This window comes from Musca autumnalis, unplaced genomic scaffold (assembly GCF_047663935.1).
Source record: "Musca autumnalis isolate F117 unplaced genomic scaffold, ASM4766393v1 scaffold_1, whole genome shotgun sequence".
NCBI lineage: Eukaryota > Metazoa > Arthropoda > Insecta > Diptera > Muscidae > Musca > Musca autumnalis.
In genome coordinates this window covers 257,595,622-257,614,421 of record NW_027411644.1, presented here as the reverse complement: position 1 = coordinate 257,614,421, position 18,800 = coordinate 257,595,622, and the positions used below count along the sequence as shown (strand labels likewise).

Here is an 18,800-nt window from a genome sequence, read left to right as displayed (position 1 = left end):
AAATTCTTTAAAAGACTGACTTTTATGATATTTTTGTAGGCTTTATCGTTTTTGAGATATAGAAGTTCCATAGGTTAAACGTCAAATGAAATCCAGATGAAATTTCATTTGACGTTTGAGCTATGGAATTGACAGTTGAAATCGAGTGGATTTCGTAAATGTAAACTTAGCATAATGCCAGACTATGAAAATATTCATTAATGTGAAAATGAGTTTATAGGCAAGAGGTGTGAAGAGGGTGAAACTGTGAAAATATCAAAATTTTAATATGATTTCATATACGTGTGTGGATGTCAATGAAATTTCAGAAGAAAATGACAAAGAGTTTTCTATGAAAATTTTCATAGTCTGGCATAAGACTTACAATTTTCTTGCAAAAGAGAATAAAAGCTCCTTACGCTCTGAGAAAGTTCTTGCTGGGAAAGTAACCAGACAGTCCTATTGTTTCCCCAATGCACACCGTATCTTCCCAAAAAATGCAGTTCGCGAACCCAACATTTGATTGGGCTCAATTGCTCCATTTGGGCTCATGGGCTCGATTTAATTTACTTTAAATGGAATAATTTTCCCATTTCAAACAAAAATTACATAAATAATTTACCAAGATAACAAGCGCGAGTATAAACGTACTCTAAATTTATATTCAAATTAACAGTTAAATATCTATAACAAGAGCAACGAATTGTAAAATTACAACGAGTAATTAATTTCTATTAGAGTTGTATAGTTCATGAACGAACTAGTTCAATTGAACGATTCATTGAATAGAGCGTATGAACTAGATCAGTCGATATAGTTCATTATACTTCAATAGTTCACTGAATTATAATCAGTCGGCGACCGTACGATCAACGAACGAACGATTCACAATCTAGTTCAACATGTCGTTCACATATGCATAAAGTTACGCCGTCGTCAGTGTTAAGTGATGCCTTCGTAATGTGATGAGTTTGTTTACGTTTTGGATCAAGGTACAATGAATAGCTGTTCGAAAGTGAAGATTTCTTCAAAAACACAGCAAATTCCACATATTCCCATATTGAATGTGCCTTGTTCTGGATAGAAAAAGAAAAGAAGCACACACGCACAAAGCTTTTTCGCATTGACAGTTTCTACACACACACAACATAAGATTTTTGCTATTGTTTGTTTCTATTTGGTGTATGTATGCGCTTGATTGAACGATTATGGTCCGAATGAATGAACTGGATAGTGAAATATGAACTAGATTACTGAACTAGTTCAGTTAAAAGAGCTGAACTATTGAACTAGATCTTTCAAATGAACTAGATTGTACAACTCTAATTTCTATTCGTTGGTTTGAAAGCTTTGACACTTTTCACAAAATGTTTGACAATCAGCTGTTTCGGCTCCAGCTGTTTGTTTATTCAATCAACGAAGAAAAAACTGACTGTTGTAGTGTGGTTCTCTGTTTGTGTTTAATAATCACTTCACCTCCATGTAAGTTTTATCAGAAATTAATTTATTGAATTTTTAAACTAAAATATTTACAATTCCCCTTGTTTAGAATGGCTGCTGTTAAAACTTTACGTGGTCTGTTGGCAGAGTTGCGTGCTGCTTCTCCCAATGGCTGTATCAAGAATTCCTTGGCATCCCGTTACATTTTAGCCCAATACAAGAAATTCCAAACTACAGATCAACAGCTATGCAAGGCAAGAGATGAGGCATTGTCTTTGGCACAAACCTATCAAACCTATTTGTCCAGTATTCGTAAATACAATGAACTCTACAAGGAATTTCATGGGCGGGGCGAAAGATCAGTAAGGGAAACTGCTGATATGGTTGGCTTCAAATTGCCCCACGATCCCAAGGATTAAGCCAGTAGCTGTATGTCAGTAATGTTCATCGGCTTTATGCATCATGTTGTTAGTTATTAGTCATTTAGTTATGAGCGAAAGCGAATAAAGAAAGTAAATTGTTTACATAATGAAGTTAATGAAATTATGGAAATTGTTTGGTGTCAAATTTGCCCGCTGGTCATTGCACTACTAACTATATGTTAAGTTGTAGGAGATTACATGTAACCACAATGGCTGATGTATTAGATCAGAAATATAAGACTAATGGGTACTTTACACGATATGTTTTTTACATATGGGTTGTCACTTTTTATATACAAAAGGAATACGCAAAGTGACAACCCATATGTAAAATAACATATCGTGTAAAGTACCCATAAGACTACACAATTTTCACATGTAATTCGAATAAATTATGTTGTAATTCGAAACATTTCACTTGTAATTTGTGAATTTCAAATGAATTTGGAATTATTTCATTTGTGCACTCTATGGGCGGAAGGTATTATAAGTTAGGGAACAAATTGAATACTCTCGTAGCTGGCAGAAAATCTAATTTGTTTAGACCCTCAGCATTTATGCGTACGAGGGTATATATTCATACGGGCAAAATGTGTCTCATCGAAACAATGGTTTTAGATCCTAAGTATGTTTGGACGAAAAGTGTTTCATACAATTTGGAGTTGATTTAGCATTGTTCGTCAGTCTGTCTGTCTGGCTGGCTGGAGCGCAAGATAACTCTCGAACGGATCAACCGATTAGGTCCAAAATTTGGCTTTCATAATATTTTGTCCAAACTTAGTTTAAGTTCCAAGATGGGTTATATCGGTCCATTCCTTCCGGTACCTCCCCTACAAAAGTTCGAAAATGTTCGGAAAATTTGTGCGCACGATAACTCTTGAAAAGAGTAACCGATACTTTGCAGATCGTTAAATTTCAACCACACTTAGATGAGGTTTCAATATGGACTCAATCGGTCCACTGCTTCGGGTACCTCCCACACAAAATTTCGGAAAAGTTCAGTTTAGGAGCTGTTCTCGAATCGCTTTGATTTTTGTTGTAACAACTGATATTCACTCCCTCCCATACGACGGTACAAGCTTCATCAGGGGAAAGTCCATCCTTTATGAGAAAATAGCCTTAAAGGTGCAAAAAAACCGAGTAGCTATGAAATAATTGGAGTAGCTACGATGTAATGAAGAACTTTCTAAAAAAAAAAAAAAAAAAAAAACGGAAGAGCAAACCGTAATTAAAGTAATTAGATCTCCAATTTCTAGCTTTAACAACTTTTTTCCCTGCACGAAAATTGATTGTCATTTACATACATACCACATCATATATCTGTTGATTATTATAAACATTAAATTTTTTATATTGTATTATTAATTTGTATTCAATTTACAAGTTGCTTTAACATTGGAGTAGCTATGATGTAATGAAGAATTTTTTCTAGCTTTAACCAGTTTTTATCACTGCGCGAAAACTTATTATCATTTGCATACCACATCATACATCTCTTAATGATCATTTCATAATTTAACTAATAACTTATACGATATACTTATTATCAATCTGTTGCTTTAAAATTGGAGTAGCTATGACGTAATGAAGAATTTAAAAAAAAAAAAAAATTAAAGAATATAATTGTAACCAAAATAATTAGATCTCCAATTTCTAGGTTTAAGATGAATTATATATATGAAATTGTTTTTAGAGTAGCTATGATATCTAGGTGGATTCTTTGTAATTATATAAATTGGCCTCAAAATTGGCTTCAATTGCAAAGCAAATAAATAAATAAAAATAAATAAAAAAAACCCCTATGACACCATGTGTAGTGGTTGAAGCGCAAGATAATTCCCGGACGGATCTGCAGATTCGCTCCAAAATTGTTCAAACTTAGTTTGAGTTCGAAGAAAAGCCATATCGGTCCACTCCTTCAGGTACCTCCCACACAAAAGTTCAAAAATGTTCGAGAAAACTGTGCGCACGATAACACTTGAAGGGAGTGACCGATTTGGTCCATACTTTGCACATCCTAATATGTCTACCAAATATAGATCAGGTTCGAATATGGATTATATTTGTCCACTCCTTCGGGTACCTCCGACACCAAATTTTGGATAAGTTCACTTTAAGAACTGCTCTGGAATCACTTTGGTTTTTGTTGAAGCAACTTTCCATTCGTTGCCTCAATTACGACGGTAAAAGTTCTTTCAGGGGCAAGTCCATACTTCTTGAGCAAACAGCCCGAAAATTGTAAAAATCCTCTATGACACTATGTAGTGTCTGGAGAGCACAACTCTCGAACTAAATACTGAGTTTATCCACACTTTGCATATCGTAATAGTTCTTCGAATATTAGATGAAATTCGAAGGTGGTGCTTGTAGATCCACTCCTTCCGGTACCTCCCCCACAAAAATTCGAAAATATTAGCTAAAATAGTACGCGCGATATCTCATAAACAGAGCAACCCGGTTAAGGGTCTGTGCGAGGATCCCTTGAAAAATTTTACCTAGTGGTCCTGTTTACAGCGATATCATGTTTTTCGTAGACAAGTACATGCTTCCTGATATAATGGTCCAAAACCTGTGAATTATATGGTGAACAACTTAAACGACAGGTGGTCGCGATATCTATCGAGTGGAATGATACCCGGAATAAGACCCACTTTCAAAATGGAATATGTCGGTTCATTCCTTTCGATACCTTCCCCGCAAAACTTTTTGAGCTATCCAAATCCATATTTTTGTCGGTTCATCGCCCAAAATTTTCAAAACCCTTTAAATATATACTTTTCGGAAAAAAAGTGTTTCAATTCACACATAGAGTTATGCCAAAGGAACTATATGGAACTATCTCGTTCACTTCGCAGTTCCAATGGCCCACATTTTTTCTTTGAACAAACTGCGTATACTTACTATCACACCTTATATTTCATGATGTTACTCATACGTTTTGGAACTAGTACAAGGAACTAGGAACTAGATTAACCAACTCTATTCACACAGGCTGAGGGTATATCCCTGTCGGTCCTTTTTTACCCTTTTTACTTGTTTTCCTTTTTTAATAACGCTGCAGTTCGCAATTTTATCGAATCGTCACGAGGATAATAGGGGTCTCATAGAGGAAGAAGCTTATTGACTTTGGTGATGGTCGGATAATATTCAGGGGTGGGAATTGGCAAAAAAAAATATGTATGTCTTGAACATTCAACGTTTTATTAATATGCGCATATCTCCGCTTCTAGTAGGCGTATTCCAAAAGTAAGCACGTCTATAGAAGAAGATAAAATATCCTTTACATTGTTGCAAAATAATTTGGCTTAGGTGGTCAAAAAAAGGAGATATCGCAACAGTCGGTAATGCATCCCGTTTTCATTTTTTGTAATCACGCTACAGGCCGCAAATATGGATGCGTTTCAAAACATTCTGAGCTTTAAAATGTTACCAATTGCGTTACCAAAATTGGTGAAATGCTTGTGATGTTGACAAAGACGTTGGGATATTCCAATTTCCAATTTATGGAATTCTATTTCCATGTCAGACATTTCTGCTTCTGTTGAACATATTCCAAAGAGAGAGAGAGAGAGCTTGGTAATGAAGCTAAACCATTTATGGTAAAATATCAGAGTTAATGCGAAAGGGGCTAATCTATCACAATTTTAATATTTTGAAGTTTTTAACTTTATGACAAATACCTCTGCTTCTACTTTGGTGTATTAAAGATACGTAAAATTCTAATCAAGAAAACCAGCAAACAACACAACACATGTTCGTATGTGAAATTGTCCTGAGTACGCTTAGTCTAAAAACTGTCAAACTGTGTGTTGCCTAGGCCAGAAGGTTTTTAGTGACCCTCGTAGAATAACAAACACACAAATTGAACATATTTATATTATTAGTATTTTTCTAAATGTAAAGGAATCGGGCTGTTGATATGTTCTTATATTTCGGTCATACGAATTCCATTTCATGTCCTAAAAGCACGATAAAGTGAAAATTTAAATTTTTGTCTAAAATCATCCGCAGGGATTGGCCTCGAAGTTCTGAAAATCTCTATATTTTTGGTTTTTTGGTGACCCATACGAACGAATATGAGCCATATCGGTTTACTCCTTCAGGTACCTTCCTCACAAATGTTCAGACATTTTCGGAAAAATTGTGCGCACGATAACTCTTGAAGTGATTTAAAGATTTGGTCCATACTTTGCATATCGTGTAATTTCTGCCAGACGTAGACTCTGTCGGTCCACTCCATCGTGTTCCTCCTACTCAAAATTTCTGAAGAGTTCACTTTAAGACCTGGGGCTCAATTCTGTTTCTATGAAAATGTGAAATGAAAACGTTTATAAAGGAGAAAACTGTCAAATAAAAAAATTATAAAGGAAATATTTTTCATTTGAAATTTTCATAGAACAAGAATCCAGCCCCTGCTCTCGGATCGCTTTGATTTTTTGTTGTACAATTTATATGTGCTGCCCCCATTATAACGGTACAAGTTTTTTTTTTTTTAACGAGAAGTTCATACTTCCTGAGAATATAGCCCAAAAGCTATAAAAACCTATATGGTACATTGTGTAGTGGGTGGAGCGCACGATAACTCTCGAATGGATCAACCGATTTTGTCCAAAATTTGGCCTTCGTAATATGTTTCCAAACTTGGTTTAAGTTCAAGGATGGGAAATATCGGACAACAACTTCCGTTACATCCCCTCAAAAATTAAGAAATGTCACTAATATGCTACGTGTAATATATGTATTTTGTACGGAGCAACCAATTTGGTCCATGTTTTAGATCTCCGAATATTTTGTCCAAATTGAGTTTAACATCTAAAACGGTCCATATCATATCATTGGGATACATCCCCCACAAAAGTTTAACTATTTTTTTTAAATGCAGTTTAAGGTCTGTTCGAAGATGCTTTGGAATTTTATACCGACAATACTCCTTGTGGTCCTGTTTACAGCGATATTATGATGTCCATGTCCATGCTTCCTGATATAATAAAGAGATCTAAGTTATACGGTGACCAACTGAAATGGCTGGTGGGCGCGATATCTATAGAAAAGAAATAATTCCCAAAATAAGATCGTCTTTCAAAATGGACTATGCCGATCCGTTACTTCAAGTACTTCCTCCGCAACACTTTTGAACTTTTATTCTAATGCCACATGTTTGTCGGCAAGTTCAAATGTTCAAAAAAGGGACGTACAAATCTTAAAAACCCCTAAAATACATAATCTTTGAGGAAAATAAGTATGGCTGTGTAGCTGGTCTCCTTCGTCAAAGCTGACTGATACTTTTTTATTTGTTGTGGACAAGTTTTTTTTTGAATTCCAAAGTTTAAAATACTGCTAATTCAGTCAGAAAATGTAGCCAAACTATTCAAAACACTAAAAATCAGGCGGTACCGTTATATGGGATCTTCACCAAAATGCGAACCTATATAGACCATATTCAATAACATTAGACTTACGGTCATAAGAAACATACATATGTTGAAAATTTTCAATCTAGAAATTATTAAGTTTCCCCCGCTTGATTTGGATTTCGTCGGGTCAAACAATATCAGGTCAACAAGTTCAGGACTAAGATACTGCCGATGATTTATCATTTTGTTAATTCCATTTTCTGTTGTTGTTGTAGCAGCATATAAACCTACGTAGAAGCATAGGTTTGATGATGGGTGGACAGCCGCTGTCAATCCGGCACGAAAGAACCCGCTGCCGTTGGATTGCTGTTGTTGTAGCAACGGATATACATATGTATCTTCGTTTTTGTATTATTTCAATTATCAGGTTCCGGTTCCTCTGTATCCAGACTCAAAAATTCTGTTGTTGTAACAGTGTTTTATTATTATGTTTGTATGTTCGTTCTCCTGTTCAATCTGGCTCTGGGTCTATCTCCAGTTCCAGGAAAGTGGCTACTTCGATGGGATGTAACCACAGATCCACTGGAGTTAGATGAGTAGGTTTGGCGGGGCAGTTGAATAGGTGCTTAGTATCGTGCGGGCCCATTCCGCATACTGGGCAGATGTCTTGCACGGTGCGATCAATTCCCGCCCTATAGGAATTTAGGCGACTGCAATATCCCGAGCGTAATTGAGCCAAAACTACTCTGGTTTGTCGTGGCAGCTGACGCTCTTCAGCTGCGACAGATGGGGGATGTACTCGATGACTGCATTCACACAATAATTGCTTATGACCTTGGCAATTGTGTCCGTGTGAATGCTGTTCAAACCTGCCTGATATGCCTGTTGATCTAGAGGTTCTCTCCTATATTGCTGGACCTCCGTCTCTAGAGCATGAATATCCTTCCTGATATGTCTGAATGTATCGGTGGCCAGCAGATGGTGATTGGGGTGGCTCTCACGGTAACACCCGAGCAAGTACTGCAACGATAGCATCTCATTATGTTGGCGTACTGGAACAATCTTTGCCTCCTCATATAGATGGTCCACTGTAGATTTGAAGAGGCATCCTGTTGCTGTTCTCAGGGCGGCGTTCTGACAAATTTGAATCTTATCCCACTGCGTGTCACAAAAATTCGGGGACCAAACTGGCGACGCATATCTTACCACAGACCGACCTATCGCTTTATACTTGGTCAACAAGGTTTCGACAAATATGTGTGGAGATGGCGTGCAGCGCTGTTGTCGTTCTGTGTTGCTTACGGAATCCTTGCTGGTGATCGGCAACATGATAGTTATTTCTAATGCTGTGGAGGACTAAAGGCGTGAGTACATAAGCTGCCTTGCCTGTTTACCTTGCTTGCTTCTGATAAAAGAATAAAAAAGAAAAGGACAACCCAGTTCGAAATTTGCTCGGCCTTCTTTATTCTTTTATTTTTATTATGTCAGGAATGAAGCAGAAAAGCAAGGCAATCAGGCAGAGCAGCTTATGTACGCAGGCCTTTAAAGGCTGGTTGCCTTGCTTTCCTGCTTCATTTTTGACATAATAAAAATAAAAGAATAAAGAAGGCCGAGCAAATTTCGAACTGGGTTGTCCAAATTTCGAACTGGGTTGCCCTTTTCTTTTTTATTCTTTTATCAGAAGCAAGCAAGGCAACCAGGCGAGGCATGGTAGAACAAATATAAGGTAAAGTTAATACTACAACAAATACAACTCGAACAACAACCACAAAGGAATTTGTTTTTGTTTGTAACGTTACTGCCTGTTGTATTTATAAACAAAACAAGTAAATGTCTATAAAAAATTGGAATTTAAAAAACTAATAATTTTTCACATTTGGTTGAATATTTTGGAAAACATGAATGAAAATTCGTTACATTTTCAATTTTTATGTTTCCACATCATTCCACTAAATGCATAAATTCTCGCAGAAAGTAGAATTCTTGCAGAAAAGTTTGGGGTGGCTGTAAATTCATAGAAAAGGGAGAAGCTGTTTCAATGTTTTGTTTTAGAAATCAAAGAAGCACATGTTTATTAGGGCTTTATTTTTTCAAATTTTAACAAAATACCTCACATATTAACAAACGTTATATCGCCTCTACAAGCGGGGGTTTACTGCGCGGCTTATCGTTCGAACTTGGAGGAGGTTACATATCATTGATATGAAGAAGTCTTTCTGGGAAATGGTTTTTTCCGAATGATATATTTTTTTCTCAAAAAATATATGTCCCTAATGTACATCGAAATAGAAATAAATGTATAAAATGTCATATGAAATTTGACACTAACGTTACAACCCAGTTCAGTCAGCTGTGTATTGCTGCTTTTCTTATTCTACCATGCAGGCGAGGCAGCTTATGTACGTAGGCATTTAAGGCCTCAAGGGTCGTCGGTACAGGTGACAAAAGCATAATCGGCCAGTACGATTCACCTTTGCTGACATCCTTGCCTGCCTTTAGTAGCGGGACCACCCTGCCCATTTTCCAGACTTCGGGAACAATAAGGGTGGCTAGCGACAGGTTGAGAAGTTTAGTGAGATACTTCACTCCCGGCTCATCCAGCTGTTTCAACATTACCATGGAAAATCCGTCAGGGCCCAACGCTTCGGATGATTTAGCGTTCCTGATGGCATTCGCAACATCATCCATTGTAAACTGTGGTGGTTCATCCTCGGAAGGAAGAGATCTAATGCGACGTAACACTCTTGTCTTCGCCCTGTCACTCTCGGGGTGCTCGACAAATTGTCGATTGAAGGAACTTGCACACCTCTTCGGGTGATTTAACCACTTGTCCGGCTTATGTTCGCCGACCAGCCTGTTAACTTCCAGTGTCAGCTCCCTGACTCTGGGGTCGTCGGGGTTGGTTCAACGAAGCTCATCACGCTCGTTTGCTAATCTAGTTCAGTGGGAGCCTCATTTCAGCCGTCCAAGTGTTGAACAGTGTGGCAGTGGATTTAGCGATGACTATTATCATATTCCCCACATTGAAGAACTGCACTAGGTCACCCATGTAGACATTTAACTTATCATATTTGTCATCGACGATAGGACCCGACGCCAAGATCGTACAACAATCCGTATACATTACGATCTCAATGCCGTCTGGAGGGTGCGGAATGCCACAAAGTTAGAGTTTAAACAGTTCCGGAGATATACAACCTCCTTGGGGAACTCCATGCTTTACTCTACGGGTTTTGATTTAACCGTTGCCCACAATTTACTTAAACCTGAAACAATGTTGCATTGCTTTAGGTGGTCTATCCACTTTTTCGCTTATGTTCGCCTACTAGCCTTTTGACCTCAACAGTAAGCTCTCTATCTCTTGGGTCTTCATCGTTCGTACGACAAAACTCATCACGCTCATTTGCTAGTCCCGTCGCCTCTGCTTGGGAAATTTGGTCTTATTACGGTTATTCGACAAGCAGGTATGTAGCGTGCGGCTGCTGCAGTGATGATTAGAAAGCGGAATCCTATGCAAATGCATATATGGTTAGGATGGTCGTAGAGAAAATCTGATTAGACTGAAACTCGTTTTATTTCTGCATATTTTGCATATCGTGCATATTTAGACATATATTTACATATTTGCATAAAATGAGCATATACAAAAATATATTCAAGGATTTGTGGTCTAAATATCCCACCGAAATGGCTGAAATTTGGTTTTAAGTTTGAAATTTGGTTTTAAGCTAACATTTTGTATAAAGTTTTCGTTGCGAGTATACAACTTTCCACCTAAAATTTGTCGGTATATAGCCCCCATAGAACGGTACCTCCCAATTTTCGGTGTTTTGAAGGTTGTGGCCTCAATATCTCACCGAAATGACTGATATTTGGCATTTTGTCTTCGTTGGGAGTATACAACTTTCCACCTGAAATTTGTCGGTATAGGTCCACGTCTTCATAAATCCCCCATAGAACGGTACCTCCCGATTTTCGGTATTTTGAAGGTAGTGGCCTCACTATCCCACCGAAATGACTGAAATTAGGCATTTTGTCTTCGTTGAGGGTATACAACTATCCACCTGAAATTTGTCGGTTAGGTCCACGTCTTCATATAGCCCCCATAGAACGGTACCTCCGGATTTCTGGTATTTTGAAGGTTGTGGGCTCTATATCCCACCGAAATTACTGAAATTTAGCATTTTGTCTTCGTTGGCGGTATACAACTTTCCACCTGAAATTTGTCGGTATAGGTCTATGTCTTCATATAGCCCCCATAGAACGGTACCTCCCGATTTTCGGTGTTTTGAAGGTTGTGGCCTCAATATCCCACCGAAATGACTGATATTTGGCATTTTGTCTTCGTTGGGGTTATACAACCTTCCACCTGAATTTTGTCGGTATAGGTCCACGTCTTCATATAGCCCCCATAGAACGGTACCTCCCGATTTTCGGTAGTTTGAAGGTTGTGGGCTCAATATCCCACCGAAAGTACTGAAATTTGGCATTTTATCTTCGTTGGGGGTATACAACTTTCTACCTGAAATGTGTCGGTATAGGTCCACGTCTTCATATAGCCCCCATAGAACGGTACCTCCCGATTTTCGGTATTTTTAAGGTAGTGGCCTCACTATCCCACCGAAATGACTGAAATAGGTCCACGTCTTCATATAGACCCCATAGAAGGGTAGCTCCCGATTTCCGATATTTTGAAAGTTGTGGCCTCAATATGACGCCGAAATGGAACGATACCTCCCGATTTTCGGTATTTAGGAGGTTGTGGCTGTGGTTACAGAATTTTAAACAGAAAAATTGTACACACAAACATTTTTGTACCTATTTTTGACATATTGGTTGCATAATTTTGCATATGTCATATGTTTCGATTGCAATTTAATCAGAAGCCAAAAATATGGCCAGTCCCAAAATTTGATATGAATCGGACCAAAAATAGTCCGAATTCCACTGTCTAGTGATGATGTCCCCGAAAGTTCTCTCAGCTAGATTTGGGCAATCTAGTTCCTGTAGCGGATCGATCTTTCTAGTTCCTTCTCCCAAAAGGAACTAGTTCCTTAATATAGTTCCATAGTTCCGAGAGGGATCAAGTTCAATAAATCTTTCTCTTTTATCGGTCTTTCTATTTCCTTCGTTCCAAATAGTTCCAAGACCGATAAAGTTCAATGAATCTTTCTCTTTCGTCGTTCTTTTTATTTCCTTCGTTCCAAATAGTTCCGAGAGTGAAGTAGTTTAACGAATCATTTTTTTTCATCTTTTGGTAGATGAATTGATATAAAAAAGGAACCAAACGTGGAAGATCGAAGTGAGTGTGAAATTAAATGTAGAAAATGAATTATACAAATGAAAGGAATTGTATGCACGGCTGGAACTATATGAACTAAAGGACTATATAAATACAAGAGCCGGATATAGTTCCTTGTCCAGAATAGTTCCTTGGAACTAGTTCGTTCCGGAACTACACAACTCTACTCTCAGCTACCCGAGCATCTGAGGGAATGAATGGGAAGCACTCTGAAACGGTGATTGGTAAATTCTCTCCATAATTCATTCACCTTGCAAAACGTGGAGTTATCAATTTGCAGGGCTAGTTGACAGCTCCACCTTTTTTAAGGTGAATGAATTATGTGTGTGTTTGTGTTCCTTTTTCTTTGATTGTCAATGCTTTCGCATTTCAAAAGATTTCCAATGAGGTCTAGTAGGTCTTATTTTGGTGCTAAGTAGACTCGATGAAAGCACAAAGTGTTTCTACGGCCTCTTAGTCTTGGGAAGTCAGCTGAAACTGGTCACAGAATAGTTGCATTTTCAGACAACAAATAGCTTGTGTGATCTCTTGGTTGGCATTCTATTAGTTTTTTGCAGTTTTTCTTTGATATTACTTCTTCTTTCGGCACTAGTTACAAACCATTCTCGCCTAAATCGAAAAGGGATTCTCTTGAAAATATCTGTTTGAAGTCCGATGTGCAGACAATTGGATAATTGTGCCGTGCCGACTACTACAAAAACACTATTTTACTAAATCCTCAAATTTTGCAAGTCTTATAGTACGTTTATATATAACCGGATTTAACAAACCCACTGGGTTTCAAATGTCAATTCCTTTGTGTATACGTCAAATAAATCCTCAGAAGGTTAACCCTGCAAAAAGGCTGTAATATAAACATAGTCTTATAACAAATGATTTGAAGGTATTCTTAAAAAAAAATCATAAAAATATGCATATATTTTTTTGTTTTTGAAAAATTTTCATTTTTATTTTATCATTTTATTTGTGTGAAAGGGGTCCAGGTGTCCTTGTTGTATAATTCATTCAAACTCTTCATTTACCCTGTAAAATAATTGAAAAAGCGTAGTATTTTGTTTATAGCTTATACACAATTGTTTTTAAACATACCCCAAAAGGGATCTTCTCAAGGTCAACCCACAGCTGGGGAATTGGTTTAGGCCTGGCTTCAGCCAAGCTAATGGCCAAAATCATAGCAGCGGCAGTAAGTAAAATTTTGTTGAATTTCATTTTGTTGTCGACTGAGAACACAAGTGTTGAACAACTGACGACTGTTGGGTAATTTCAAATAATTTTTATAGCAAATGGAATAGCTATAATAGAATAGTGAATTTATTATTTAGAGTTGAATGAAAACACAGATGTGAAAAATAATGCACTCAGCTAAGCTATTGTCGAATTGATAAAAACAAATAATGCTTATAGAAATTTGTATTGACAAAACTCACAAATTTATTTATTTGATAGTTTTTTTAAGCAAAAAATATTAGGTTTGCAGTTTTTTATGTTTACTCTTGTTTGATATGAAGTTTAAATACACACTTGTATAAAAAAATTAGTTTTAGTTTACACATTTTGGAAAATCCCAAACATATCTTTACCTTAACTCTAACGTATTTCACAGCGTTTTATTTAACATGTTTTGTTGTCTGTTTCGTTCAAACAGTTGCAGTTGACCAATCGAACTAAAAGTTTACACACTTTTCAGATTTGGATGACAATACAATAAGAACCAATATGGGTCAATTTTTTCCTATTGCCCCCATATAGCGGTACCCCCCGATTTCAGGTATTTTGATTTTTTATCTACATTTTTTGTCCGAATTGGTTGTAACTTAGAATTTCGAGTTCCCAATGGTCCACGAACTTTCTCAACAGAAATTGTGGACGTAGGTGCAGGTTTTGGTATAGCCTCCATGTAACAGTACCACCAGATTTAAGTTTTTATCTACATTTTCGGGCTAAATTGGATGTAATTTTGTTACGGGGTTCCGTTGAAGGTTGAAAGGGCAGTACGGAGCACGTTGTTCGGAGTTTTTGAGGAGGTTGTTCGGAATTTCGGAGGAGATTAGTCGGAGGTTCAGCGGAGGACACAAGTACAGGTTTGGTATAGCCAACAGATTTCAGGCATTTTAAAGCTTTTATCTAAATTTTCGGCTTAAGTTGGTTGTAATTTGGTTATCGAGGTCTCAATGGTAAAAAATCTATTTACTAAAAAAATTAAAAATAAAAAAATAAGTAAAAAAAAGTATCAATCCGGCTTTGCCGACAGAGGCATACCCTTAGCCTGTGCGAATTGAAACACATATTAGGGGTCTTCCGAATTTTGGGCGTATGAATTTGTCGAAAAATATATGGATTAGGTTAAAATCACAAACGTTTTGCGGGGGAGGTGCCTAAAGGAATGGACCGATCTTGTTCATTTGGGAAGTGTGTCTTATTTTGCGAAACATAGACTTGCTCACTAAAAATATAATTAACATGGCTACTAGGAGTAAACAGGGCTACTATGAGTACATTCGATAAAAATTTCCAAAGGATTCTCGCAGAAACCCATAACCGCATTTAAACAAAAATGTTGATCATTTGTGTTGGTGCTAAGGAATGGACCGATAGGGCCCACTTTTGAACATAATCTATGTTTGGACAAAATATTTCGACATCCAAAGTTTGGACCAAATTGGTTGGTCCGTTTATGAGATATTGTGCTTACCATTTTAGCGGATCTTTTCGAACTTTTGTGGGGGAGGTACAGTAAGTAGTGGACCTATAGGCACGAATTTCATCTAATATTCGAAGAAATATTACGATATACAAAGTGTGGACCGATGCAGTATTCGGTTCGGAAGTTATGCGCACCAGCCACTACATATGCGGGCCGTAGGGTTTTTTTTACAGTTTTTCAAACACAGTTCACACCAACAGTTTATTCTCGCATTTCGGATTTCACTACATTATTGACATTTTTATTAAATCGTCGTTGAAAAATGTACTGAAAACAACGGTATAGAGGCATTTTACAACAATGACATGTTCTGAAGAGTTGTGTATTACATTCCAGGGAATATTTTTCAAAAAGAAAATATTCAGAAAAAATTAACGGTTTCGGAGAAACGGTTCGAAATGTATAAAAATTGTAGAATTTTTGCATATATTTTGAAATTTGAGGTAATAAATGTAGTTTTTCGAGTTCATTATTTCTTTAAATATTTTATTCTTGTCCTTATCTACAAATTTGTTTCAGAGGTCAGAAGAAGATTCACATTGGTTTCAGAGATATAGTCCCGAATTTCTTTAAAAACTCAATATTTAACCATGTTTAGATGGGGCCATAAAATCCGAGCTGGATCTGACACAACAAAACCCAACTAGGGTTTCTTATCTTTGGGTCTGTACTTTCAAAAAATCCTCAGTTCGAATTGTTTGCACAAGATCCCCTTAAAAATGTTGCACAGTGTAATTAGTGTGTACTGCTAAAACTTCATCAAGAAATATGGTTTATCATCGTGAAAGCTTGGTTGCTTACTATGATAACTTATAAGGATAGGAAATTAAGTGTAATATTGAACTTACAATCATTCAAAAAATGTGAAAATTAAAAAGCCTATTATTCGCGAATTAGTTAAAATCAGTTGATGCGCATCCGTTTTTGGATACAGCGAGTCAATCTCTTTCAATATTTATGAATATTTCGATGATTTACTCAGCGGCCAAAGTGTGCCGTCAGTTGCATCACACAATGCAAAAAACCTTAAAGTGGGTAAAGATCGCGCAATGTGCATACGATTTTGATGCGCATCCGGTTTCAGTAGCACCCATCAAAAATACGTCAATAGATTCTTCAAGAACCGCGGATGTACCTCCACATTCTACTTTGCGTAAGATACCGATATTACTCGCGTATCTCTGTAATTTATGACACGCGTTTTCGCAAATATTATAATCCCGTATTAAGGATTACATTTACGTAAAATTTTTTAAAGAAAATCGCGGCTTAGTACGCGGATTTGCCAAAATATATTTAGTGGATGGATTCGATGATCGATAGATAATAATAGATAGTAGATAATTTCGATCGCGGAAGGGCTCATTGGATCCGTCACGTAAAATAAACAAAATTCTCGCGGGGTTCAAAGGAAATTGAATGACACTTGTAAATTTTACACGTAAAAATAGGGGTTTTAAGAAAATTCACGCATCATATCGCGTCCGGATTATTTAAAAAATTCAAAAACCCCCGAAATTTCGGCTTCAAAATGTCAGCATCAATTTTAGGTGGATGATACACTAGTATCATGTTACCCATGGAGTATTCTGTGATTCTTTCTTTAGGCATTCATACATAAGCTGCCTTGCCTGCTTACCTTACTTACTTCTGATAAAAGAATAAAAAAGAAAAGGGCAACCCAGTTCGAAATTTCCTCGGCCTTCTTTATTCTTTTATTTTTATTATGTCAAAAATGAAGCAGGAAAGCAAGGCAATCAGGCAGAGCAGCTTATGTACGCAGGTCTTAAGGTTAAGACAGAAATCGGAAGGGAACATAAAAAAACTTGTTGGCTTCAACCCATTTTTAAATTTTTTTCTCCATTGATGGCAACACAGCTTCCACGAAAATTAATATCAATGGTCGACATTATGGGATCCCTCCTAAAACACTTCATTTCAAAGAATTTCAGTCATACTATATAGAATATGCTAACAGTTCGCGAATTCTGATTGGGTGAAACTCGGATTCATCGTTTGTAAAACATTTTTGGTTTTTACCATATCTCTAATAATTTTGGTGAATATTTTAATGAAATGGAAAATGGATTTAAAAAATATTATTCATATAAGGGGCGTTTGCGAAGCAACACTATCTATGTATATCATCAAAGGCACTCCAATTATATACCATTTCGATTCTGCAAATCGAGTCGATTCGGTTTTCATCACATACCTGATTGTCGCTCACATGGTAAAAACCAGTAAGAAAATGATAAAAGTCAGGCGGGTCCGACTAAATGTTTCCCTACACCACCATGATTTCAGTTTCGGCATATGTTGCAAAGGTCATTAAAATATCTGTCATATTTTGTGTTTGTGCGTCAAATATATGAAACATATATGTGAGCTGTATGCAAATCTGAAACGTTTTCCAAATAATTTGGCGAACTTATTTCTAGTCCAAAATCAGTCACACGTGGCATAACACAAAAAATGCATTTTCTGAGGTAGCAATTTCTATTTTATCTACGACTCCTACTTTATCTTGTGTAAAATTTTCATTCTGATATCTCAAAAACTCGACGAGTTACTACGAGTTTCGTATAATTCAACATACACGTTTTTTGCGTTTATGAGTTCATACCATGATTGATCTTGCAGAGAAATTTAGCAATTATGTCTGGCTAGCTGTTTGCAAAATATGGTTCAAGTAGTTATTTTAGTTTTTGTGTAATAACCTTTTTAAGTTGGGAAGTCAAATTTCAATCGCCAACTTAAAACGCGACCCAAAAAGATCCGGGTCGTTTAGTTCGTTCGTTGGCTCTTTTTCGTTCAACAATACATTTGACTGTATTATTTTCTTTTGAAGTCGTTCGTTCTCTGCTACATATGACTCTGTCGTTCTTTTCACCGAATCGTTCTTTTGAAAATGTTCGTTCACGAATGACACATTGTGTGCTAATGGGGGTGGTTTTGTTTCTGAACGTAGTGGTGGTGGTTTTGATATGAAAGAACCAGATGAACGAATGATGCAAAAGAAAAATATGACCGAGATGTGCTACTGAATGAGGTGAGTTACTGAGCGAGAGTAGCTCTCTGAATCATTGTTTGTTTTGTGTGGAAATTTGTGTTGCTTGCGCTAACGCAGCGTTTGTTTAGAGTTTGGCTGCAAAACCAATGCTGCTAATTTTGTAAGCAGCGATGACTCGTCCATCGGGGATCTATATGAACGATAAAAAAGAATGAGCTGGATACGGATCCGTTCGTTCTTTTCACGGAATCGTTTCTTTGAGCCGGTTCGTTCACGAACGACGCAACTCTAGAACAAGCATGGTCACATTTGGCACGGCGGTGCCGATGATTTTCGGCAATTTACACGCACACGACCCGAATGCACAGAAAGAGCGTGCAAAAGAGAACAAATGTTTTGATTTGTTATTGTTTTACAGCTTGCGTGATTACAAACTTACTAACACACTGTTATAAGTTGCCAATATTTTGAATACATTCACATTTTCTCCGTTCTCTTTTTGGTCATGTCTGCTCTAGAATTTAGACGGACGGCTTCACTACCACGATAGTTGTTTAAAGCATCCGTGCGAATGCTATCTAAACCT

At 37.0% G+C, this 18,800-nt stretch overlaps 1 protein-coding gene and 1 long non-coding RNA gene across 2 annotated transcripts; one reads left to right on the top strand and one right to left on the bottom strand.

The window, feature by feature from the left end:
• The first annotated feature begins 1,341 nt into the window (after positions 1–1,341).
• LOC141391215 (protein FMC1 homolog) lies at positions 1,342–1,962 on the top strand. Its single transcript, XM_073964127.1, has 2 exons — positions 1,342–1,461; positions 1,529–1,962. The coding sequence occupies exon 2, from the start codon at positions 1,530–1,532 to the stop codon at positions 1,836–1,838; it is 309 nt and encodes a 102-aa protein (XP_073820228.1). The 5' UTR covers positions 1,342–1,461; position 1,529; the 3' UTR covers positions 1,839–1,962.
• Positions 1,963–13,414: 11,452 nt separating this feature from the next.
• LOC141391214 (uncharacterized) lies at positions 13,415–13,807 on the bottom strand. Its single transcript, XR_012409591.1, has 2 exons — positions 13,587–13,807; positions 13,415–13,520 (listed from the first exon to the last, which is right to left on the bottom strand). It is a non-coding gene; the product is annotated as an uncharacterized lncRNA (long non-coding RNA).
• Positions 13,808–18,800: the final 4,993 nt, after the last annotated feature.